The sequence below is a fragment of the Phodopus roborovskii genome, unplaced genomic scaffold, assembly GCF_943737965.1.
Source record: "Phodopus roborovskii unplaced genomic scaffold, PHOROB, whole genome shotgun sequence".
Classification (NCBI taxonomy): domain Eukaryota; kingdom Metazoa; phylum Chordata; class Mammalia; order Rodentia; family Cricetidae; genus Phodopus; species Phodopus roborovskii.
In genome coordinates this window covers 33,109,600-33,136,721 of record NW_026126416.1, presented here as the reverse complement: position 1 = coordinate 33,136,721, position 27,122 = coordinate 33,109,600, and the positions used below count along the sequence as shown (strand labels likewise).

The 27,122-nt window shown below is 43.4% G+C and overlaps 1 protein-coding gene across 1 annotated transcript in view; it reads right to left on the bottom strand.

Moving 5' to 3' along the window:
* Window positions 1-27,122, bottom strand: part of Ehd4 (EH domain containing 4) — a 63,877-nt gene that overhangs the window by 3,165 nt on the left and 33,590 nt on the right. Inside the window, exons 4-5 of the mRNA XM_051183647.1 lie at window positions 10,995-11,407; window positions 4,697-4,861 (exon numbers count right to left, since the gene is read on the bottom strand). Coding sequence (XP_051039604.1) covers window positions 4,697-4,861; window positions 10,995-11,407 — 578 coding nt within the window. The remainder of the gene's footprint in view (window positions 1-4,696; window positions 4,862-10,994; window positions 11,408-27,122) is intronic.

Below are 27,122 nucleotides of genomic sequence, written 5' to 3'. Positions count from 1 at the left end.
TGCTCCTGGGATCTGTTCCTTCTACTGGGTTGCCTTACCCAGCCTTGATAAGAGGGTATATGCCTGGTCTCATTACATCTTGTTTTGTTTTGTTTTTCAGACAGGGTTTCTCTGTGTAGCCCTGGCTGTCCTGGAACTTGCAGGGTGGGAGTATGGATGCAGGCATAGTGGTACATGCCTTTTATCCCAGCACTCTGGAAGCAGAGGCAGGTATATGTGTCTCTGTGAGTTCTAGGCCAGTAGGGATAAACTGTGGACTTTGTCTCAAAAGGCAATAAAGAAACAAACAAGCAAATGGAATTCAGGGCGAGGACTAGATAGCACAACACCCCAAGTTCAGTTCCCAGCACCCAAGTTGTGTGGCTCACAATTACCTGTAGTTTCAGCTCTATGGGATCCAATATCCTTTTTCTGACCTCTGTGGATAACTACACTCACACCCGCACAGACACACATGTATACATATAATCTAAATAAAAATAAAAAAGAATTCTGTGGCTCTCGGTCCTACTGCCTCATACCTTTTGAGTGTTAGGATTATTGATGTGTGCTACCACACATGGCTAATCTAATATTTATTAGCTACATAACATTGAATTACCTAGCAAATTCATTTTGTAGATAGAAATGGAAGTAGTACCTAACAGAGAACAAAACTTGTGATTTTTAGGGTGTGTGGCAGGGCAGGCTTCTGCATTCTGGTTGAGGGATTGAGCTGGGCAGTCTGGCTTTCTAAAATGAGTTTTGGTTTCTGGGTCCTGTATCCTCACTGACTGATTAGAGCCACAAGGGCATCACCTCCATCCTCAGCATTATACAGTGCTACCAATACTCAGAACTTCTACTAACAGTGTCACAGTCAGCTGAGGGAACAAAAGGCATCAGCCAAGGGCAGATATAAGCCCTCCTACATAAAAATTCCAGTGCTACTGGGTAAGAGGTCTGAATTCCCTTGGGTGCAAGAACACCTACACTATCCCTGTGGAATGAGTCTGAGCCCTGAGCACACTGGGTCCTTGTGTCTGGCAAACTGTCTAGCAGCCTGCAGAGGACAGGGATTCTGATGGCAGTTATATGAAGAAACAAAACAATTTTGCAGGAATGACTAGAAAGCAAAGGCTATGTCTGCCCAGAAAGAAAGCACACAGGAAATAAACTCTGGTCCCTGTGGTCCTTACAGACCTGAGCAAGGGTGTGGAGGACAAGCTACTGCCATCCAGCAGAGCAGGTCTAAAACAGCAAACTTTTTTTTTTTTTTTTTTAATTGGGATAGCCATGCAGTCATGTTTAAATGAGATCAACAACTGTACCTCTGGGCCCAGGATCCTGGGGCTGTACCTTCCAAACAGTAGGTTCCTAGCCCAGCCTCAGGCTGGGTTATCCTTGCCCAGTTACTACCAAAGTTCACCAGAGCAGTTTTCAACTGTGTGGCAGGGAGGAGCAGATGGGGATGGCTCTGCTACCCTCTGCTGTTAAAACATGGTAACTCATCCACACAGGGTCAAATTGTTCAAGACAACTGAGAATAGTGTTCTCATGCTGCAGGACTACCTTTGCACAATAGGCCAGCGTCCCTTGGGACAGGACACAGGACAGACACAGAAATATGCACTTGGTTCAGTGAAACAGATGTGAGACTCTCCTGACCAGGGAACTCCTGAGAGAGAGGGCATAGACCTAAAGCCAGCTGTGAACACTCCTCATGACCCTCCATATACCCAGTTTGTGACTGTTATTTCCCAGTTGTAGCCTCTACCTCTAACCCACACACAGATGCTTAAGATGGTAGATCCTAACAGCCTCATGGAAAGGTGCATGCTCAGCATGTATTTATTGAGCACCTAATGCATTCTAGATCAGGAGTTCTCAACCTGTGAGTTGCAACCCCACTGGGGACTGCATACCAGATATCCTGCATATCAGATATTTACATTACAATTCACAACAGTAGCAAAATTACAGTTATGAAGTAGCACCAAATAATTTTATGGTGGGGGTCACTACAACATGAAGAACTGTATTAAAGGGTCACAACATTAGGAAGGTTGAGAACCACTGTTCTAGATGAAGGGGAATTAGAGTGAGCATGGCATGGGTAATGGACTCTGGAGTTACAGCCTTACAAAGAGACCCTGAATCACAGACATGAAGTCAGTAGTTACACTGAAATCCACAGCATTCATGTTTCAGCAAAGGTGCAAAGACTAAATTATTCTTCTACTTATCTTAAATGTCTGCCCATTGATGTATTCCAGGGACTAGGACAATGCTTGGCCACAGTACTTAACATTCTTCTGGATGAATGACTAAATGAGCACACATGAACATGACATCTCAGGGGCTGGGGCTCCTTGTTCTGTCCCAAGGGACTTGTGCTCAATGAAGATATGAAATGTGGGTCATGACCATGGGGACTCTAGTATAGGCTTCCACTCACCCGGACTCCTGATGAATGGGCTGCTCCTGAGACTCTGGTTTCCCTGACTCCTTCCCCCAGCTCTGGGAGGCCTGGGCTTCCTCTGACCCAGATGGACCCAGATTAATTTTCATACAGCTATCATTCCAGAACCTGCTCTGTTATGAGAGCTCACCTACAGGGGATCTCAGAAGAGCTTCGGGATTTCAGGGAGTCATCACGTGGTGTGGGCATGAGTGCATATATGTGGTGCCACAGCACATAGTGGGTACTTATTCATGGATTTCTTTTAAGCCAAGATACTAAGTTCTTTTATGAAAGGTACAAGGAAATAGCTATCCTGTAGTTGAGCCATGGGATTCAGGGTAACCTGAGGATAAAAGAAAAAGTCTCAGCTGGGCAGTGTTTGGTGCACACCTTTAATCCCAGCACTCAGGAGTCAGAGGCAGGTGGATCTCTGTGAGTTCAAGGCCAGCCTGGCTTACAGGGGGAGAGAAGGGGAGAGAGGGAGGGAGGGGGAGAGATAGAGATAGAGATAGATAGATAGATAGATAGATAGATAGATAGATAGATAGAGAGAGAGAGAGAGAGAGAGAGAGATCCAGGATAACCAAGGCAACATAGAGAAACCCTGTGTTGGAAAACAAAACAAAAGGTCATCTCTGGGAAACAACTAACCACGAGTCCTTGAGTAAGTTGTCTTGTGACCACAAGAAAGAAAGGTAAGAAAAAGAGTATCTCTGTACTTTTCATAAAACAAATTTCCTCCTACTGGGTTGCCTTATCCCTCCCTGATATGAGGGTTTGTGCCTAGTCTTACTGCATCTTGTTATGCTACATTCAGTTGATATCTCTGGGAGGCCTGTTCTTTGCTGAAGGGAAATGGAAGAGCAGCTGGGGGTGGTGAGGGTTGGGAGGAGGGGAGGGAAGGGAAGCTGCAGTCAGGATGTACCATATGAGAAAATAAACAAAGAAACAAATAACTTGGCTAGACCCTATGACCAGAGCCTACCAGAAGCACCCACCTTGGCCCCAGGCATAAAGAGCTGCCACCAGAATGAGTCTAGCCCACCCCTCCCGCCCTGCCCCAGCCATGTCTGTGTTTCATTTATTAAAGCTGACCTCACCTCATTTTGTCCACTCCCTTCCTCCTCCTTGTCTCTCTGAGGCCCAACCTTAGCCATACCTTCACTTTAGCCAGTCTCTGTGGCTTGTAGTAAATGACATAACGGTTGGTCTCAGGGTAGAACCTAAGTTTAGTTTATCCAGGTTTTGAAAATTTGAGTCCAAATTTGAAAGGTGATTTACATACAAATCTAGACTTCAGCTTCTTATGCCCGAGATGGTTCATATTCCCATAGGATAGTGATGATGGCATCCCCACACAAGCAGGAGACCCACAGGGTCCCAACAAGCTCCCACTCTGCAACTGCAGAACCATCCTTCTTGTAGATACACTCAGGGACCCACTAGATGTGAGGAGACAAGCAGGTGGAGATGACATGGCCACCTCTTTATGTGTCTATACAGCGGGTAGCTGCAGGCACCTGAGCACTTGTCATCTGCTTAATAGGGAGGACTGTGACCCTGTGCAGATGTGCACTACACTAGACAGAAAGATGGAGACCTTGTTCAGAAGGACAACCCATCACTGTGGGGCAGTGGACACTGGACACTGGTTGAGCCAAAGCGGCTGAATGCAGCCCCATCACGGCTGGCCTGGAATTGTTCAGAGCTAAAGGGGGATAAAGAGAGGTTCTGAAATCAGGTTGGAGGCCACCAATACTAGTCTTTCAACAGAACTCTTGCTGAACACAGCAAAGTATAGCTGTGTCTAGAGCCCCAGCACAATTCTCAGCAGTGAGCCTGTCCAAGTATATTTCCTCACTATGGATGCAGGAGCTATCCAAAGTGATCTTCAAAGACAAGCCTAGCTCTAATTTCCTTCAGGTTCAGAGATCCTGAAAACCAGGGGTCACCTCAATCTCAAAGACAACTCTAGGCTTGTCTATGAGGCCAGGCTGTCTGTCTTTCTCATGTGAGCTTTACTGCCCTTTGGCTAATTGTCTCCCCTTTAAAAAGACATTTTGGAAGGCAAACAATGTCTGCTTTAGTCATAGGAGGCCATTATCATGGGTCACCATTAAGGAGATGACTTCATTGCATTTTCCTTCATTAAACTTCAAGAATTTCTTATACTTCCTGTGACCAGCTAGGGATTGTGGCAAGGAGTTGTAGTTCCCAAACCTCCTCGTGACATTGTAACGGGGCTCCCAGTACCTGCATGGCCTTGACCTCAGGGAAGTCCCCCGCAGAAATCTGGTATTCTCGCTGCAGCTGAACATAGATTTCTGGAAGCCTGAAGATAAGTTCTCGCTTCTTATTTTCTTTTCCAAATACATTTGGCATTTCCTTCTTCAGGTAGCTGATGATGTAGGCATGTACCTGAGGGAGACATGTCAGATGAGCACACGCTAACTACTAGAGATAAATGAGACCCATTCCCATGAAGAACTCTGGTGAGGAGCCAGGAGCCAGGCAGCCTAAGGGGAACTAGAATGTATTTCAGAGCTCCAGAGAGCTGGTCTGAACCAGGTAAACTGAGAGCTGGACTTGAGGAAGGGCCAGAAGGACCAGATATGCTGAGATCACACAGTGATGGTGGGCAGAGAGAACCCCATCATCAAAGGCTGATAAGGGGGAGGGTATAGAAAGACAATAGGAGACTGAATGTGACAGATAAAGGTTATGGGGATGACAAGGCAAAGCAGAAGTGACATCTGAGTTGGGCCTTGTGAAGAACAGCAGGAGATGCAGAGAGAAGAGCAAGATAGGGTGCTAACAAGCTGGGTGTGTATTTGGGGCTGAATCATGCAATGGTCCGGAGGTGGGAGAGGCATCCAGACCTTGCTTAGCAGGCATTAGGAGCCACTGGAGGATTTGAAGAGAGGCTCTGCGGACCCAAAGCTTGCACTGATGATGGTTGTGTGGGGCCAGAGAGGCCAGAATAATGGTGACTGGTGTGTTGCCTGGCTGAGAACTAGGTGGGATGAGTTGCACAGAGAATGTGCCTGGGGGTTATGTCTTAAAAGCTACTCCCAAGAAAGGGAAACTGACTATAGCCCCTGAGTGGTAATTCTGGTGTCTGGGCAGGAAGTGAGCAGACCCTACTGTGACTAGCCAGAAAATGTAGCAAAAGTTTCACCTGTGGCCTGGGAGCGCCTGGAAGTGAAACTGGGGGCTGATTGTAGTTTAGCTATACAGGAATGGTGCCCAGTGAGGAATGAAGTAAGAACAATCACTGGGCATACCTTAATGGGCACAATGCTGAAATCCTCACCGGTGGCACTAAGTGATTTTTGTATGAGACCAGGCTGGATGAAAAGCTCTCTCTGGGGAGGAAACCCAGATACGTGAAAGGAAATCCCCCAACCCCCTAAGGAGGGTACTGACTGTCCTGTCTGTGTCACACCCTTCTCTCAGTTTTACCATTCTTCCACTTATTTCTTAGGTCAGAAAACTGTGTTCATTACAAAGTTTCCTACAGAGTAATTTGGAAGTCAAATAAACAGCTAAAATAGGAAAGGATGAAAAACAGAACAATGACATAAAAAAAATAACAGCTATATAGACTGGAAAATGCTACTAAAGATAAGAGATTTCATTAGAAGCTTAAGGAGGAAGAAAAGTGGAGAAAGTGAGCTTAGCTGAGGGCCTCTGGGTATGCATGCCTACGGTGGGCACACAGAAGCTGAACATTAATGTAAGCACATGCAGTGTACAGATACCAGCTGAAAATATACACTTGCTGTGCTATATGGCTATTGCTTAGGGACAACCTCTCTAAAGGTGGTTAACTGAATGTAGGGTTATAGAAACTATTAACTCAAAATCAGGCTTGTGATGAACCTGAGGTGTTTCTCACTTGCCCCTGTGGTCCTGTGTGACTTCATGTCTGTAATATCGGCCCTTAGACAGCTGAGACAGGAGGACTACCATGGGTTGAGGCCAGCCTGGGCTACACAGTGTTCTGGGACAGTCTGGGCTACCAAGTGAAACCTTTCTCCCATCTGTCCCTGCTAAAATAATTCAATAAATTCAATAATAAGCCCAAGACCCAAACTCATAGGTGAAAAAATGTGAGACTGAGCAGCCAAGCCCCACTGAACAAGGATTTGTTATTCTGTTCAGATCAAAGCTGGTACCAAAACCACGTGTGATTCTAACAGTCTCAAAGGGACTTAAGGGGGCCTTTAAGGCATCTGAGGTCAGCCTTCAGAGAATCAGGTTTCCATATATAGGCATGGGCACTGACATCCAAAAAGCCCAGGCAGGGACAGAGCTATTTTTATGCCTTGCAGTGGATAAGCATTAAAGGGCTCATCACCACACACTGCACAGTAATTCTCACACTCTTCAGCCTGTATCAGACGCCTAACTTCTCCAAAAAGGAATTTGACACTGCAAACAGGAAAGCCAGGCCCTGCATATCACATGTGACTAAGAGGAAAATGCATCTTTGAAAAGTAAACTAAATTCCACAGAACTCTTGTGACCCCTAAAGTCACTGAGCTCTCCTCTCTCATTTCCCACCACCCCTTCCTCAAAAGCTGCTTGGTTTCCTTACTGAGTGGGTGGGGCCTTTCCTAACCTTGTGCAGAATGGGGTCTGATAGTGCACCTGCCTCACTTTTGATTTTTGTTCGTCTATATCATAAAGAAGGCTTATAGAAGAATAAAACTAAATTCTATTTCCCAAATTCGTATGTGGGCTTTCCTAAAATAGCTCTTAGTCTGAAGAATCGTGTGGTAAACTCTGACTGGTGTCTCAGAGCAAACAGAATTCTGGCAGGCCGCCTCCCTCTTATAAAAGGTAAGGAGGTGAAGAGGCTATCCTAGAGCACATGAAGGTTTCTTGTTCCTTAGAAGATAGCTTTGAAAACACACAAAGAGGAAAGACAGCAAAATTACCCAATATCCAGATTTTGTTTGTATTATTAAAATCCTGTATTACTGTGAGAGTGATTAAAAGATAAAACACAGGCCACAGAGCCCCAAGAAAGCCAGGAGAGGAAGATGGGAATACTTAGAGTCCTCAGAGGATGTGTGGATCTACTAACACCTTGATTTGGACTTGTGGTTTGCACACTATGAAAGAATTTATTTATATCATTCAGCCTAAAATAAAGCAGCGCAGGACACTTACACATACTATCTAATCTAGTCTTTTCCCACCCTTAGTCTGGTCCTCTGTGTAGACATGTTTCTTCTTTTCCCACGTGCTAGGGACAGACACCAGGGCCTTGAGCACACTCTCTACCACTGAGGTATACCCTTAGTCCTTGGTGTCTTGCTCTGCCATTATATAGTCCCAGTGGCTCTAAGCTTGTGAGCTCCCTGTCCCAGTCTCGCAAACGCTAGGATTACAGGTGTATACCATCACGATTTTGACTGGGTACTTTTAGGCGTGAACTTAAAACTGATCATTGCATGGTCCAGCAGCATGGGAAATGAGCTATGTACCTTTGGAATCTTTTTAGGAGTTCAAATCTGGGAAGAGGACTGAAGGGTAGGGATGTGCTGATGTTCCCCGAGACGGCTGGAGAGATGGCACTTGCTGCCAAGAAGGTTATTGTTCAGATTTTTCCATGTTATTATGCATATCAATATTCACTCTTCCTCATTACTGAGTACCATCCCATTACATACACGAGCCACTAGGTTGTTTCCATACTTTGGCTATTCTAAATGAAACTGTTATGAACATTTTTTAAAAATGAAAATACATTTGCTTTTCCTAGGTGGGTCATAAATTCTGTAAACATTATCCCATCAGCGGACTCAGATCTCATATCTCTTAGGTGATAACTGAAAACTTATCTATCACATTTTCTAAAATGTCCCTTATAGGTTTTATGTGGATAGAGAATTTTCTAGAATAAGTAGAATTACAGATTAATATATAAGCAAGAGTGTAAAGTAAAAAGATATTGCAGATTCTGTTTACACTGGATATAAATCAAGACTTCCTGGACCAAGCAGACTACTTGGGCTTGGGATGTGTATTTTGTAATTTTCCAGGCTGTGAGTCAGCTCCAGGAAGTTATATTGCCTTTCTGAAAGTCAGGTTTCATGTATAAAGTAAGGGTAAGGATGCCCAACTGTCAAGTAACTGACATGATCAAGCAAGAGTCCTCAGAGGATGTGTGGATCTACTAACACCTTGATTTGGACTTGTGGTTTGCACACTATGAAAGAATTTATTTATATCATTCAGCCTAATGCTGCAAAGACAACTGGGCCAAGGGAAAGATGACCATGACCAAACAAAAGCATTGTAAGGAAATGTAAGCAGTGGTTTTTTGCCTACCCCTTCCCCACATTTATTTTTGTGTTTTTTGTTTTTGTTTTTCTGGACAGGATTGTACATAGCCCAGGTTAACCTCAAGCTTACTATGTAGCTGAAGATAACCTGAAGCTTTTAAGCCTTCTGTCTTATTGGGACTGTAAGTATGTACACCACAGCTGACTTGTGTAGTGCTGGGGACCAAGACTAAGGCTCTCTGCATGCTAGGCAAGCACCCTACTAACTGAGCCATGTTAGGGGGCCAAGGCCATTGTGTTCAGTTCTGCTTCTTATCCAGCCCAGGCAGCTTCCTGTCCTAATGCTCAACTGGTATTGCAACATACCATGTGCAAGTGGCCCTGGGGAGCTGGTGATGGAAGTAGATGTGCCCCAAACATTTTCCTCTGTGAAAAGGAACAAGCCAGATACTATTCTTAGGAAGAAAAGAATATGCGATTTCTTTTCCTATAAGTAAGCTCAGCAATTTTGACCTTCCTCCCCCTACATCAGCACAACGGTTTTCATTATTCAGAGTCAGAACACAGAGGCATTTTGTGTCTCACTAACCTAGGCCACACTGATCTACTCTAACGGCCAATGTTCAGGAATGGCAGGGAGCATTACAGGCTGTGGTGCTAGGCATTTCCAGCCAGCTCTCTATTCATGTTCATATCCATATACATTCTCTCTCCCCAGCCCTTTATTCATAGTCTCATTCCATCCTCCCCCTCCCCACATCTTTTTTTTCTATGACAGAATATAGCTGTATCTTCTTCAGTCACTGGCCCCTCAGTAGTGACTGGCAACTTTATAATGTCCAGGGGCATTAAATCCCATGAAATTTGCAAAGTCTACAGGAGCTACTAACTTTGGTTAGAAAATAATTTAGGCTAGCCAGCACTGGGGAGGCAGAGGCAGTGAATCTCTGAATTCAAAGCCAGCCTGGTCTAAAGAGCAAGTTCCAGGACAGTCAGGGTTATACAGAGAAACCCTGTTTCAAAAAATGAAAACAAAACAAAACAACCCCCCCCAAAAAGCCCCAAACCAAACCAAAATAAAAAAACCCAACAATGACAAAACTAATTTAGACTTTTATATACCCTGAAATTAAATTCATTTATATCAGCTAGAAAAGAAAAATACCATGTGCTAAAGGGTCATTGAACAGGCAAAACCAGACAGACTTTCTGTGACCGACCACGCATTAAACCTGGTAGAGGGCCTTTCAGGAGACTGCAGATATGTGGTTCACAGACTAGTTAGAGCAACTGCCTTGCAGGAGTGGAACAAAGTGGCTTTGAGTTCTGAGAGGAAGTAGTTTATACCAGGAAGAAAGGATAGAAAATGGTGACTCACATAGTACCCTTTGGGTTCAAGTTAGCTTGGTGACACAGAGGAAAGTGTGTGTATACCCTGGGGTGTAAGAAAGGGAACCAGAGGTTGTGGCACTGTGTGTATAGGGCAGAGGCAGCCAGGGGAAGGTCTCTTCACACACAGGCGCATGCACATTTGGCTGCAGCATGCAGACAACCACTGAGGAGAAGTGAGAAGGTGTTGGGAGGCTCATGGCACCATCCTCTGAGTGCCATATGGGCAAGTACCCATTCCTTCATCGGTACAGTTCTTTATAATAAGGGTGCTCTGAGTCTCCCTCCTCCACCAGATGGACTCTTAGCTCTGGCCTGGGCATACCTTATCTATTTAGTGTCTACTAAATGAACTACAGTTGTGGTGGACTCCAGAAGGCTATGCACCCAGGCCATACCAAAAGTCAGGATGCAGGAGACTACTTTTCCCCTGATGTTTTTTTTTTTTTTTTTTGTTTGACACCAGAACACTAAGAGAAGGGAGTTAACTCTACTTCCTGGCCAAGTTTCAGTGGGTGTAGATCAGTCTGTGTAGCCCTGGTTAGCCTCAAACTCATAGGGATTCACCTGACTCTATCTCCTGAATGTTGGGATTAATGATGCAGCAAGAGTATGGTAACTTTTTTTTCCTTTTTTGACAGGGTCTTACTATGTAGCCCTGGCTGGCCTGCAACACCTGTGAAGACAAGGCTGGCCTTTAAACTCACAACGATCTACCTGCCTCTGCTGCCTAAGTGCTGGGATTAAAGGTGTACACCAATCACATTCCTCCCCTAAGCCTTCTGGGATGGAACTACCCATTATACAGGAGATAGCAGTTCAATCCAATACTAGCCCCAGTACCCACCCTGTCATCTAATGCTTACTTTGGCCAGCCTTGCTCGCTTGATGAGGTCATTGAGTTTGCGCACTGCAGCCTTCTGGGGCAGGCTCTGGATGTCTCTGAAGAGGTCCTGTGCCTCAGCCTCGAAGAGCCGGCGGTTGTCTGTGTTCTGCAGAGGCTGTGCCCAAAATGAGCCAATGTAGACTCGAAGTACCTCTGGTGTGTTGATGACCTTGCCTAGAGACCACATGAGAGCCCCGTAGACGCGCATCAGCTGCTGGGTGTCCACTTGGTCAGCCTTGTTCAATACCACTCGAATTTTGTCATCCTGGCCCCGGAAGGCCTTGATCGCCTCTGAGAACTCATCTGAGATGTCCAATTTGTGAGCATCAAAGAGCAGGATGATCCTGTCAACTCTCTCAGCAAACCACTGTAGGACCTGGCAGAAGTCATACCCTGGGTGGAGAGAAGGGTGTTAGTATGCTGAACACTCCAGGGGACACGGCTGAGAGAGAGCTCCAGTAAAGAAGAGCTCTGAATCTGAGGAGGCAGAGCCTAAGATCTGAAAACCATTTCACATGAGGTTCCCTGGGCTAGATGTATGTAGTGTTAACACTGGGGATCTGGCACCCTTCCATGGGAAGGATCACGGAAAGGGGTCTCTGGTCAGTTTGATGAAGTACTACATGTTGGCAGATTTACTTGGTACTCATGGTTCTAATCTCACCCAGTACAGGTCTTTGAATTAGTGGCAGAACTGACCTCCAGTCCTGACACTGAACACCATGGGCTAAAGGTTCACTCTTTGGACAAGTCTTACTTTTCAGAAAACATATGAGATGAAGAAGGAACAGAGCCCGGAGGCCACCTGCAGGTTCCAGGGTGTCCAGCAAGCATGGGAATGAAGGAATTTGTTTTAGCCCAAGTTTATAGTGCTGAGGTCAAGGGTTGTCTGGGAAAAGTTGTGATTGATATTTATCATGAGGATTATTTATAGCTTAAGTGTGTTTAAAAAGTATTTTAAAAATCTGTCACACAGAATATGGTCATTTGCCAGTTTCCTTTGTAAAATGAACAGGGCCACAACAAATTCCACTGAGTATGTTTGGCCACCTACCAATCTGTTCCAAATCAAGGAGTTAAGCAAACACTCTTCCTGAGGTCAAGACTTTTAGCCATCTCCCCCAAGGAAGCAAGTTCCCAGGAGAGGCACACAAGGCGGTCAGTGCCCAAAGGTTATTTTGCTCCCAGGCTGCTCAGCTGCAGAGCCACAGTCTCCATCTAGCCCATTGTAGCTGAGCAGCCACCTCTCTAGCTGCCTTCCTATTTCCAATAATTCCAAACTTAAGTCAAATGTACAGAATAATGCGATGAGTGTTGAGGTAGCTACCACATTAACATTTCACCTTGCTTACTGCAAATACTTTTAAAAAATCAAGCTTGTTTATTCAGATAACAAAACACCAGATAGCAAAAAGAATGAACTAGATCTTCACCTGTCAGTACAAGTGAGTCTCTACAAACAAACATGCAACAACAACACAACAAAACACCTTGGGGGTGGTTGCTGGAAAGATGTTTCAGTGGTAAAGAGCACTGGCTGCTCTTCCAGAGGACCTGAGCTTCGTCCCTAGCATCTTCATGGCACCTAATAACTGCCTGCAATTCCAGTTCTAGGAGATCTGACATCATCTTCTGGCATCATGGGCACTGCATATACAATGGCACACAGACTTACATATAATGGCACACACTCGTACATATAAAACAAAATTAAAATAAATAAATCTTTAAAAGAAAAACTATACTCTTCATAAACAAGTAAGTGTTGGGTAGAAATTGGTTTCAAAGAGATGAGTAATGTCAGATGTGGTGGCTCATATGCAAGATCCTATCACTTAAGGGAGGGGAGGCAGGAGGATTTCTACAAATCTGAGGTCAGCCTATGTTACACAGTTACCCTCCTCTCAAAAAAATAAAAAAAGATGAATATAGAATGATGTTAAATACCAGGCAGTGCTCAGCATCCTATGGATATATACTGTAGCAAAAGCCTAAACTGTTAGCATCAACCTAGGATGCTGGCTGGGGATGGAATATGGATCCTAAAGCAGATGAAGAAGTACCCAGGGAAGAATTATCTTGTAGGAAAACCAAAGAGGCTTGTGGACTAAATTTTTCATCCCTTTGAAAAATGGGTATAAGGGGAGCAAATATACAAGCAAACTAGAGTTAGTAATAGGCTTATTTTGATTTTGAAATAGGTATTACTATGCCAGTGCCAAAGGAAGCTTGTTATCCTTGTAGATAAATTGAAAGAGCAGTATTGCTAATGTTGGCATAGCCATGCAGACATGGTGGCTCTTCCTCTCAGGCCACCTCAGTTGACTACTTGGCTGTGATGCAGCATGTATTAAACTATACCCTAAATTAAAATTTATAATTTGTAAACAATAAGATTCTGGGCTGCGGATGTAGCATTGTGATAGAGCATATGAGGACTTTGGTTGGATCCTTAGGTGCAAACACACACACACACACACACACACACACACACACACACACACACACACACGGAGATAGATGGATAGACAGACAGACAGACAAAGATATCAAGCACATAAGCAGTGAGTAGCTTCCAGAGCTGCTATGCAAGTTCACTCTAGGTGAAGCCATTACACATCTCTGGAGGAAGAGCCCCTGTCTGTGTTTCCCCTTATTAAAGTAACAATGGGAATCAAGATGTGCAGGTGGGTAGAACTGTACTTTTGTGTCACTAATAGGTAAAAGGACTGCTTGTTATACACCAGGCAGCACAATCAAGAGTAGAAACCACTGAACATCTCAGAAGAGAGCACAGAGTTATCAAAAGTGGGAGAGGTTGGTTTGTTCAATTTTATCATTTCAGTCATTTTATGACTCCAGTTCACTGGCATTTAATATGCTCTTATTGTTGTACAATCACTATCATTCTCATCTTCCCAATTGAAACTGCAACCCATTAAATAATAATTCTCTATTTCCTCTGTAAGGAATAGGGAGCTTGAATGAGTGAGGTCCTGAGAGAATGTGTGCTATTGACATGAGCTGGTCATGTAAAGACCCCAGAGCTTTAGACCTACAGAGGCATGGCAAAGTCTCCCCTCTGGGCTGAGGTCCAGAGGCATGGCAAAGCTTTCATTGGACGAGAGGGAAGAAATTCAAGCGCTGACAATATGTTTAGAGTATGTCCTCTGTAGCTCCCCACCACCCAATGTTTATAGCCTGAAGCCTGCTCCCTACAGAGACTGCTTCTGCAAAGATTAGCTAAACCTATCCCCTTGATCCAGCTGTATACCATAAGTCCTGCCTCCTTGTTTATCTGTATGTAATAACCCAATCTTCTTGTTCAGCTATATACAATAACTTTGTCTTTCTGTTAAACTGGATGTAATAGACACACTAAGCTTCCAGGCTGCTGTGGTTTCTCCAGCCAAAAGTTCAGACCACCCAATCCCAGTTTTCTGTGTGTCTGGCTGTGTTTGTCTTTGCTTCATTTGCTCACTCCTAGAGCTGTGCTGGATCCCCCATCTCCCCAATTTCTTGGAACAGCATTCTCCTTTCTAGGTTTATAAATCTGACTACTGTCAGTGCTATGATATAGTATTTGTCCTCTGTAACATGACACAATAAAAATCATTTAAATTATAGCACACGCACGTGTGTGTGTGTGTGTGTGTGTGTGTGTGTGTGTTCTATATGCACATGTTTATACCTGTGAACTTGTATGGAGGAAAGAAGACAATATAAAATGTCCTGTCTATTTGATCACTTCTTGCGTTATTCCCTTGGAACAAGGTCTATCACTGAACCTCATTTTATTTTATTTCTCAAGACAGAGTCCTGCCCCCTGCTAGAATTAAGGGCATGTGCCATCATGCATGAACCTTAAAATTTTTATGTTTGTCTGTGTGCATGTGCCTGTCTGTGTGAATGCCATATGTGTGCGGGTGTCTATGAAGGTCAGAGTAGGGTGTCAGATCCCTTGGAGCTAGAGTTCAGGCTGTTGTGAGCTGCCCAAGGTAGGTGCTAGGAACATGGAACTCAGGGTCTCTGCAAGAGCAGTATGTGCTCTTACCTGCTGAGCCATCTCTTCCGCTCCCTTCTTTGGCTTATAAATTCTTTAACTACAGGGACCATCTTCTTCACAGTTGCACACACTGTTGTGGGTTTAGACACAGAAGTGTCTTGAATCTAACCCTGCTTGCATCATAATAGTTTTGTGACTTTGTCCAAGTGGCCTAGTTTCTGTTACCTCGTTTGTAAAATGGAGTCCATAACAGTACCCATGTACCTTTTAGGGCTGCAGTCTTAACAAATGAGGCATTTAGAATCATCTTAGCACTTACAAAACTGTCCAGAATGTTATCTACTAGTTATAGTTTAAAAAAAAAAACCAATATTTTATATCTAGTGCTTGAGGCAAAGTGAGGTCACAGTAAATGGTTGTCAAAAGATGCCTGGCTAGGGTGAAATATAATGTAGATCTAGAGAAAGAGGATGCTCCTGAGGGATTTTTATAAAACTTAGGTTGCTAACTTTGTCCCGCACCAAACTGAAACAATTCAGCTGCCTCTTAATAGGCTTGTAAAGAAGGATGCATGCAACACAGGTCCACCCCTGACACATGAACTGCAGTGAAGGAAGTCAGTTACTAAAGAACATACACTAAGCAACATGAAATTTAGGGACAGGCAAGATTAGGCATCAGTGATGCCTATAGAAGGGGTGAGGCTAGGACTAAATGGCTAGAACAATGAGGGATCTTCTAGAGGTGATGGAGTTCTATCCCTTGATGAAGGTAAGTGGCTACATATGTGACCAGATTTGGTACAACTTTCCAAACTGCATAGTCACAAGAGATATGTTTTATTATATGTTATATGAACATACACACATGCATACATGTTTGGAGGCTGCAAAAACTGCATAGCTGCATGCCCCTTTCGTGCTCAAGATGTATTTTTTTAAACATTCATTTAATTGTTTTTAGACTTATTTTTTTGTATATGAATGTTCTACCTGCATGTACTATGTACACCATATATATTCCTGGTGCCCATGCAGATGAGAAGGTGGCACTGGATTCTCTGGAACTGGAGTTACAGATAGTTGTGAGCCACTATATAGATGCTAGGAACTAAGTATGGGTCCTCTGCAAGAGCCACAACTATGCTCTTCACAACTGAGCTACCTCTTCAGCTCTACTCATTTAATTGTAAACATTTCAACTCTTTAAGACCCTTCAGTGGGAGGCAGAGACAGGTGGATCTCTGGGAGTTCGAGTCCAGCCTGGTCTACAGACTAAATTCCAGGACAGGATCCAAAGCAACACAGAGAAACTCTGTCTCGAAAAACAAAAACAAAAAGGCCCTCAAGTGGAAATTTTATTGATATAAACAAAGAGATATAATCAGCCCCAATTTTAACACTTTGGGAGCTGGGAAAAGGGTATGTGCCCTTCGGAAGATTCCAGTTTGGCATTCCTGGCTCCATGTTCCAGGAAAAAAGGGAGGGTCAGGAAGGAAGGGGCCCGTCCATCCAATCAGAGGCTTCCCGTCACAGGGCCTGTGGAAACTGGTCCTCATTTGGGCCAAAGAAAGAACTGCCAGGAAATGGCAGCTAGGGTTTGTAGTTGCTCCCTGGCTCAGGTAAATACAAGTCAGAGGACCTGAGGAAGCAAATTTGGCAGTCTATTTTTAATAAAGGGGGGGAGTGCCTAAATTTCTCCCCAGAGCCAAATTTCTAATTAAACAAGTTTTAAACAAGATGTGTGTCAATAAAAGGATGTAAAACAATGGAGGGTAGTAAGAACTAAGGCCAGATTCTCTCTGGGTCCTCATGTGGCTTCAGGGCAGGCTTCAGTTCCTGTTCCAACTTTTCCTCTTCAGAAAGACTGGTCCAACCTCCCAGAACTCTAGTTGTAGCTAGGGCCCTGATATTCTACCCCAAAAACTTCTGTGTTGGTTTACTAGTGTGATCTCAAGGTCTCCTGGGCCTCCTGGTCAACCTTGTGTCCCTCTAGTACCCAGCCGGCGAATGTCCATTAGCGATAGGCACTGAGAATGCTGGACATGCCCCCTCCCACCCAGCCAAACTGCCTTCTTTTCCTCAGACTCCTTCCTCTCCAACCCAGCCCCCAAATAACCCCTAGGTTTTCAGAACAGTGAGTAGCCTCAGTACTCTGAGAATCAATGTTTACAGAGTAAGACTCCATGACTAGCCTGTGCCTCACCACTGGGCCTTTTCTAGTAGTCTCCTACTGAACTCCACCCTCCCCACCCTATAAAATACATAGAGCTGTTTGTTATGTGTCAGAGGCACCTGTACTTTCCAGTCTCTATACCTTTGCCAGTACTTTCCATCTGCCTGCATTGACTGGCTCTGTTCTCCATGTGACCATCCATGGGGTCCCTTCCTCAATGCAGCAGGAAGGGACTTCCTCTCTATAGGCCTAGTCTCTATTTCAGGCTTTGGAGTGTCTCCCAGCCCAGGCACCCACTAGACTAAGATACCACAGAAGTTGGAGAGCGGGGGTGGGGTCTTAATGATGTTTGTTACCCAAAGGCCCACTGCAGTTGCTTTATACCATTTAAGTCAGATTCTCTCTGACATGTTTTTACAGCACCAATGACTTTCCTTTCATAGCACTTAGTCTGCAATGATCTGTTTATTTGGTGATTCGAAGAGTATATTAAGGGCTGCAGAGATTACTCAATGGTTAATAACACATGCTGCTCTTCCAGAGGACCTGAACTTGGTTCTTAGCACCCACAATGGGGGGCTCTCCTCCTCATTCTGTCCACTACTACACACCCAGCGTCTACTACTGAACATAGTGTTTAATAAATTTATCTTATTTAAAAAAAAAAAAAGTAAAAGTGGAACTAGCTTATGATGTGGTAATCCAATTTCTGGGTGTTTATAGAAAAGAACTGAAATTGAGACAGACAGCCTGCACTCCCATGTTAAATGTACCACTGGTTTTGAGTCAAGCACAGATGAATGTATAAGGAGAATATGGTATATTCCTAGTGCAAAAAGGCAATTCTGTAGCAATTGGCAATGTGACAACATAGATGGACCTTGGGGACATACAAAATGAAATAAGCCAGGCTATACACAAATACAGATGCTGTGTGATTCTACCTACGAGATATTAGAACAGTCAAACTTATAGACTCAAAGAGGGGAAGGGTGGCTGCTAGGGCTTGGGGAAGAAGGGCCAGCAGGCAGAATAGTTCAGCTATGCCAAATGAAAGAGCCCCATGCCCAGAGTTAATTCAACACTGGATGTAAAAATTTGGTTAGAGAGACCAACAAGATGGTCCAGTGTGTAAAATCACTTGTCACCAGGTCTGACAATTTGAGTTTGATCCCTGGAACCCATTTGGTGGAAACAGAGAACTAATTCTTGTATTTTGTCCTCTCATTTCCACATCTGTGCTGTGTGGTCCATGTGCCCCCCACCACTCAAACATTCAAATAAGTACACTTTTGTTTGTTTTTGCTAGAGGTAGGTGGAAGAAGGGAAGAAAATTATAAGGAGACTAGATTGCCTGTTAAATACTGTTACCACAATAAAATATAAAGACAAATAAATATGTGCTAGTCAAATGGGTTCACTTGAACAAGCATCATTTTCTTGATATGATATAGTTGCTTAAATAGTTCTAGAAAAGGGCTGTTCCCTAACTACAGGAAGTGTAAATCATCTAAAAATAAACATCAACTCTGGGTCCACTCAGGAATTCTAAGTGTATTTTTAAAAGGAGTTACTTGAGTTAACAATAACATCCATTTCAGTTAGGCCTGTGTGGGAGTCTTTTCATTGTTTCCAGGCTGGTTTTGCATTACAAGTAACAAAATATTTTTCTGGACATTTCATTGTTGAGAGAGAAGTGACAGCTAAAAATATGCAATAGCAAAAAAATATGCAATAGTTGTACATATTTACTGGCTCTTGCTCTAAGAACTTCCTAGAGAATCATCTCAGAAGTCCTTGTAACACTCCTGCAGGTTGCTACCATTTCTCCTGACCTATAGACAGGAACTGACTGGAGAGGTCATCTAACTTCCCCCCACACACATTGCTTTCCCAGAGCAACAGGAGCCAAACCCAGGCATTCTGACCCCAGAGTCTGTGCCTTTATCCACTGTATGGTATCACAGGGATGCTGGGAGGGTAGACCATTACTGAGGATTCTTTTTCCTTCTACAGTATTTTTTTTTGGGGGGGAGGCTCAATTTCTAGCATTTTTGAGTTATAGGCTGCATTGGTGTACCCTTCACCACCCTGAAGGTGAAGCAGCATCTCCTCAACTATGTAGTACACCCCCACATCCTGCCAGGAAGACCCCAATAGCTGTGTGTTTCTAGAGCAGGGACAAGCTGGGAATAGTAGGACTCAGGGAGAACACATACTGTGATAACCCTGTCTGCACAAGAAGATCCCCCAGTTATTTTTGTAGAGGTTCAATGTGAGTTTTTCCCCAAAGATCTCAGTGGGTAATGGCTACCTCTTGAGGAACACACTAGCTAGGACAAGATCCCTGAGCTCAGGAGCAGTCCCTGCCTCAGCGCACCTGGCCTGAAAGAGGTCTGGCCAAAATTTAGATACAAACAAGGTTCAGATAGGCCCATGTCCTGGGATTCGTGCTGTTTACTTGCTTCCCTTCCCATCCTTCTCCCTCTGGGATTCAGTCCAAGACCCTGTAAATCAGATTGTCTATGCCTGTTTCCTTGTAAAATAAACAACCTCACAGCCTGTGCCTCTAGTGGCAGGAGAGTGGGCACTAGCATATGAAGGCTGATGATACACCTACACCCCACGTGGTGGGAGGAGAGCACTCACCCCCAGAGGCTGTCTTCTGACCTCCACACATGCACCATACACACTGTGCCCACAGAACACACACCCAGAATAAATAAAGTTAAAAAGATCAACACATACAAGAAGCCAGTCAGCAGAGAAAGACCAGGGGCAACACTTCCTTAGGGAGGCTTTATGTGACAACAAAGCATTAGTGGATGTGCACCCCCCCCCAAGGTAGCAGCAGGTGTTATTTAAATAAAGGGTCATGGAGGTTAAACTTCAATCCTTACTCCCTTTGGGCTTCCTTTCCATTTCTTAATCAAGTGTCTCTATCCTTATTTCTAACTAATCCTTTTACCTGAAACATAACTGCTTAAAATTGTAACCTTTTGCTCCCAAATGTGCCTATAACAGTCCTCAGGAAAGTGGTGAGGATAATGGCAGAGCAGATTTATCTAGACACATGTCTAGCCCATTAGGAAAAGCATCACCTTGCAGGGTCAGGGTCAGTCCATTGACACAGGTCAGTGGAAGGTTCTAGGAGAATTCTAGCCCAGTGAATTCTACTGCTTCTTGTTGTGTGGCCAAGTAAAAAGGAAAATAATTTCTTATCTTACTTTCCATCTCAGACTGAAAATTAAGTCAAGAAGCAGTCTCACTTAAGAGAGCTAGGTACTGGAAAAAGTCAGAATGCTATGCAACACTTGAGGTTCTTTTCTGGAGAGGGACGTTGCTAAGAATCTACCAATATGACACATACAAGTCTTGTCACTTGGACCAGCTAACTATTTGACATTGCCAGGCCTCAGTTTCCACATCTATGAGATAAGTCTGGTGATGACTAAGGAATCTTTTGAATCTTAAGTGTCTAGCTGTTTATGTGGTTCTGGATAGGAGACTATGAAAAGTCAGATGCTTGGCCTTATCACACTTGGGTGAGACTTGTTACTTGTCTATTGAATGCAGACATCTACTAGTTACAGGATCAGCCTAAGGAGGCTATAGGAGTACTGAATAATTAACTCTAATAAAATTAGCAAGTAACAAGTCTCATTTATTATATTCCTTCCATATGGGACTTGTGTGCCCTATAGCATTTTGTCTAATTTTAAGGTCCTTGAATGTTTCCATTGGGGTAAATAGTTCAATTTCCTTGTGACCTGAATCCAAATAATTCTATACTGAAAGAAATTGCCAGAGGAAAGGTCAAAGGGTGCTTAAAAAGCAACCGGCCTCTGCCTTCCAATTTTGTATCAAAATTAACAGCATCAAGGAATCAATGCCACACATGAAAAATACCCATTTCTCATTTTTTGAGTGGACTTTGTGTATATTAGACAAGAAACTCCTACACAATACATCTATAAATCAGAAGATTCAGCTTGGCAAACATTACTTGAGTTTTCTTGAGGCAAAATGCCAAAATCATTAGGCTCCACCCAAGTGTGATAAGGCCAAACACTGACAAATAAGGCTTTGACCTTGACAATGAATCTTGTCATTCTCTGGTTCAGAGGGGCAAAAAGACAATGATTCTTCAAGTCATGGTGTTCTAAAGAGAAATGGCAAACAGAGATGATAGGATCAAGAAAGGCCTTTACAGCAATTTCTGACCCAACCCAGCCTGCCCTTGCTTTGAGTGTTCTGTGAGGCTGGGACAGCAGCCAGATGATGATGATCAGCTCCAGCAACTAAGTTATGACTCGCCAAACCATTACTCAGAGATTTTCTGGGGCTATGTCACAAATGAAAAGACAGATCAAATCAGCAGGGACCATGTGAGTCTACAATGGGCTCTTACAAAAATAAAAGGCTCACTTATTTTACCAAGCAAAGTTCATATGCTACAGATATAGTTACCAACAGTACAAAATAGTCAAATGAGGCCTGGTGTTGTGGTGCCAGAGGAAAATCAGATCTCTAGAAGTTAAAGGCAAGCCTGGTCATATAGTGAGACCCTGTCTCAAAACAAAAATAAACAAAAATCTACATGAAATATGTGAAATGGAGGTTTCTTCAGGAAGCTGCCATGACACATGTGAGAAATGTCACTAGGTAGAGGAAAAGAAGACCATGGGAGAAAAAACTAGAATTGTGACAGGAACTGGATTGTCACCAAATAATTCCGTTGTCTTGACTGCTCTCTGTGGCAGGCCTTGCCAACACTAGCCTTGCTTGTATTCCCTGGCTTTCCCTAGCTCTACTGTCAAGTATAAATATCCTATTTACCATCCCCTTTTTCTTTTGTTCCCTGAAGAAGAAATGAAAAAAGGTTTGGTCTGTCTCTGAGTCCCAGACTTGGTTAAACTAACCCTGAGATCCTGGCCGATCTATTCCAGGTCTAAACATATCTCTATATAATAAACAGTGACCACCAGGTCCATTATTGCCCACAGCTTTAAGCTAAATGGCTTCTACATGTTGCCTCCTTTATATTCAGTACCATGCTGGGATCTGAGCTCATGTCAGCCTCCTCCAGAACCTCTGTGAGCTTGCCTGTGTCTCAGGACCTGCATCACAGATGCCTGGACAGTCCTGTTATCTTCAGTTCTTCCACATCCGCAGGCTTGTCTGGATGATAGAAGAGCTACTGCACTTATGACTGTGAAGCCTAAAGTCAATCTTTCTCTGTGCTTCATGGCTACAGAGAATAGATGACATCTATACAGCACCTATGTATTTACATGGACTATCTGGTAAAGTATTTTCTTCCTGTTCTGTGGAAGGGTGCATGGAGGCTTGAAGTGGCAAAGTATCTTGCTTAGGTCACCCAGTTTGTGGGAGGGTCTGGGAAATGGAACGATATTCCAGGAAGCATTTCTCAGCATGGTGTTTCTCTACTACTAAGAAATGTGCATTTGTAATCATCTCACCCATCACAGCCACCCCACCCTGGAGAGGAGAAGAGACTATTAGATGTTTTGTTTTTGGTTTTTCTTCTCATGTAACAGTAGGGATTGAGGCACTCTGAAAAGAAAGGTACCATTATCCTAGGAGAAGCTATTGAACATTTCAAAGTACAAATGAGAAATGTGGAAAAAAAACTTTACATTCATTAATGGTTTGTAAAAACCCTACATTCCAAAGAGTTCTGAAATGCTTAGAGGAGTGAAGGGACAGGTGGAGAACAGCTTCAGACCATGATTCCCTTCACTGGTCACCTGGTGACCTCTGTTCTCACTAGAGGTTCTCCCCTGGGAGATACTGGTTAACCTCAGAGGCCAGCCTAGTGTTGGCTGAGGAAGCCTTTTCCTAGAGGAAGGAGAGGCTCCAAGGGGATATAGCTCTAAGTCTAGGAGAGCTGTCAAATTTGTCAGCATCTTATCCTTCATTTGTTTGGGGTGGAAGGGTATACTGAGTAGTAGCCTAATGCTGCTCCCAAATCCTCAAGTGGAACTCTCTTATATCAGAATCCCTAAGCAGCTGCCTCTGGTCCCCACCCAGGAGATGGTGGCAATTATGTCTCACCCTGGAATTTATCACTTCAGTCTGCTATGCATCACTTACAACAAAATTAATTGGGGAGCAGAGAAAACTGGGCTGGATACAAGAAGACCCAGAAATACCCTGGTATCAAACGAAGAGAAACACAGTCAACAATATAAATTGACCAGTAGTCTGCAGGCAAGAATGTCCGGATGTTCATAATGATAATTCTGGGTAATCAAGAGGAGGTTAAAAAGATAACCCTTCAATGGCTTCCTGTTATTCCCAGAGCAAAATCTATGCGCTTCTTCTCTAGGCCTCCAGCACACACTGGTATGGCCTCCTGGGCCTCCTCATATGCATTCCTGGTTACTCACCAGTGTACCCTGAACTCAGCAGATCTTATTACCCCTCCCCACTAGCTTTTGCCAATGCAGCATCTCTGCAGAGTCTCTCTCAACTCTGCTAGGCAAACTCCTCACTCTTTTTTATGGTTCTAGGGATTAGATCAAGAGCATACTAGGCAAGCACTCTACCAGTGAGTGTTACATATCCCCACCCTTACCTGCCATTCTGTATGTCCGCATATAAGTTTCCTCCTCAGAGACAACCCCTGCCTAGGATAGGAACACCACTGTCTGTGAGATACCAAGACTTTCTTTTTAAGCCTCTATTTCAACTTGCATTTGTTTTGTATTTTTGCTCATCCTTCACCTTAACAGTACCTGTTCTACAGAATCAGCCAAACAACTATCTTATTGCTGAAATCTAAAGCAATAGTCATGCACAGAGGGTGCTGAGAGCTTGACCAGGAACACATGGAAGAGTGTGACAACAACTGTACGAAAACCTCTTTCCCCCCTTTCTACTGTCCTTGATATGAGATTGCATGGTGGCATGCTTCCAAAACCCCTGAAAAAAACAGACCTAGTATCTGGAGAGTATCTTATTTAGGGTTTCTACTGATGTGATAAAATCCCATGACCAAAAACAACTTGGGGAGAAAAGGGTGTATTTCAGTTTACAGTTCCACTTCGCAATCCATTACTGAAGGAAGTCAGGGCAGGGACCTAGAGGCGGGAGGTAATGCAGAGACCATGGAAGAGTGCTGCTTATTGGCTCGTTTTTGCCTGTTTTCTTATACAGTCCAGGACCACCTGCCAAAAGGTAGCATCATCCACAGTGAGCTGGGTTCTCTCACCTACAGGCAAATCTCACAGAGGCATTTCTTCAAATGAGATTCCTTCTTTCCTTCTTCCCAGATGACCCTAGCTTATGTCAAGATGACAAACAAACAAACAAACAAACAAACAAAAAACAAAAAAAAAAAAAACCCAGCACAATATTAATTACATTGCTTTCCAAGGCTACCTTCTCAAGGGTGAAGCTGGCGGACTGCACTGTCCTAGTTTGTGTACGTATCTCTTGCAGTTCACAACATGTATTCTAGAATCAGTGGGCAGGAGTTCCACTCAGCTTCTCTTTAGCTGAGTTGTTTATGCAACTATAAGACTTCATGGCAATTCATTTTCTCTGGTAGCTCTGAGAGTTGACTGGCCATTCTTAGTTGGGGGTCCCTCATGAGGTCTGATGGCTGTTATGACTAGACTTACCCAACTGCTTAACTGAGTTGGTTGAGTGGTGTGTGATGCCTTCATTCACATTTCACTCAGGCCAGCTAAGTGGCTGGCTAGCTGAGCCTCTCCAGGGGATAGGTGTGAGCCTTCCCAACTATAGGAGCCTCAGGGAACAAGAGTTGGCTTCTCCCCAAGCAAACATTCCAAGAGATCCAGGTGAAACCGGCAGGGCTTCCTATGGCTTAGACTTGAGACTTCATAAAGTATCCCTTCTACTCAATTCTACTGATCAAAAAATGAGATTATAGGGTCAGATTGACCAGATTCAAGGTGAGGAGACTTTATAAGGATGTGAGTATTGGAAGTATAGTTCAGGGTGTGGTGGTAAAAACAGCTTGTTGCATAGTTAGCTTCTCTGTGCCTCACTGGAGTCTTCTCCTCTGTAAAATAGCACAACTGCTCCTACCTCACAGAGTTTCTGCAAGGAGCAAATGAGTTAACATATGGAAAGAACTCAGAGTTGCACTATGCAAGTATTAGCTCATACTTACAAGGGTTAGAAGCCATTTTTTCTCAATTAATTTGTTTCCCAATGTCTATTGAGTAGTATGTGAAACGTTTTGTAATTATCAGTTGCTCTCTACATACACTAAGAAAAATGTCTGCCTTACATACATATATACATACATATTTGTTTTGTTTTTTAAGTGAAAGTCCAGGCTTTAAGGTTAGAAAAAAGCAGTCATTCCTCATGATTGATTATGCATTAAAAATATTAGTAAAATCTTCCAAGGCCTAGCAGATATCATTCTGAGTCAGTTGTGATGTGCTCATACTCAGGTCAGAGGCAGCAACACAGTTGATGTGGAATTTCCCGTGGCATCAGTAGAAAAGGAGACATGATTTGTTTGTCAGCAAACTTCTCCAAAACAAAAATCAGGATTTCCTTTTGGAGGCTTGAGTGACAAGTGATGTCCAGCATTTCACAGCCCCAAATAACCGGCCTTAGCACCAGCCAGAAAACAGGATCTGTCAACAAATCATCAGGGGTCAGCCCTAGCTATGGAGACAGACACTTTTCTGTTGATGCCAAATCCAGATAAAGTTTAGAGGTCACTAAACTCAACTCTAAATGTAAAAATTGCTTCATGATCTGAGCCTGCAGACACACAGTCTACAGGCTTTTCTACACTACCACCCACTTCCTAATCCTTAGTATTCCAAGCAATCTTCAAAACAAAACCAAATCTCCTGACATGTGTATGCCCGCTGGCTATGTGCCCATGTTCCAGCACACACACCACTCCCACACCTCCCCAAAGCCCCCATTTCCCACATTTTTGTTTCTACCCTCTTTCTGTAGTCTAGAAGAGATAACAGTAAGGTCAGCCTCAGTTATCGGCCCTTGCTACACTCAAGACAGATGCTGTGGTAAGAGTTTCATATCAACAGCTCCCTTTATCCACCCTGGTCTGCCTATAATAATTGGCCTGTGAGCTTGCCAATTTATCCTGTTGCCGAGCAAGAAGACTCCTGTATAAGGACAGGCTAATAGATCAATTGGTTACAACTAGAGTTCCAAAATGAACTCACATCTATAGATTATTGTTATTATTTAGAAAGACTTTTACTATGCAGCACACATTTGCCTGGAACTTTCTATGTAGTCCAGACTGGCTCTGAACTTTTGATCCTTCTGCCTCTTTAGTGTTAGGATTTCAGGCATGTATCACTATTCTTAGTGAACTAATTAAGTTTTAGAATAAGGGTGCCAAGACACTTTAATGGGGAAAATAATTATCTTTTCAACAAATGATACAAGGACAGCTGGATTTCCACACACAAAAGACTGACTCACACCATATAAAACAATTAGCTTAAAGTATTGATTACTTCATGTAACAGTTAAAACTATGAAACTATTAGGAAAACATATATGCAAAATATATGTAGTCCAGGCTATATAGCAAAGGATGATTTTAAGCTCCTGATGTTTCTGCCTCTATCTCCTAAGTGCTCAGATTATTTACCTTGAATTGACCATCTCAGATTTTAGATGTCAAAGCACAACAACAAGGTAAGATGAACTAAACGGAAATGAAAATGATCTGCATCTCATATCAATGAGAAGAAAGTAAAAACACAGTGGAAGATATTTGAAAATTATGTATCTGACTATAATATAGTATATATAAAGAGTTGTTGCAACTTAACAATAAAAGGAGGCCCAATTAAAAAGAATAGGCAAAGAATCTTCATGGACATTTCTCTGAAGACATGCAAATGGTCAAGAAGATGCTTAACATCATCAACT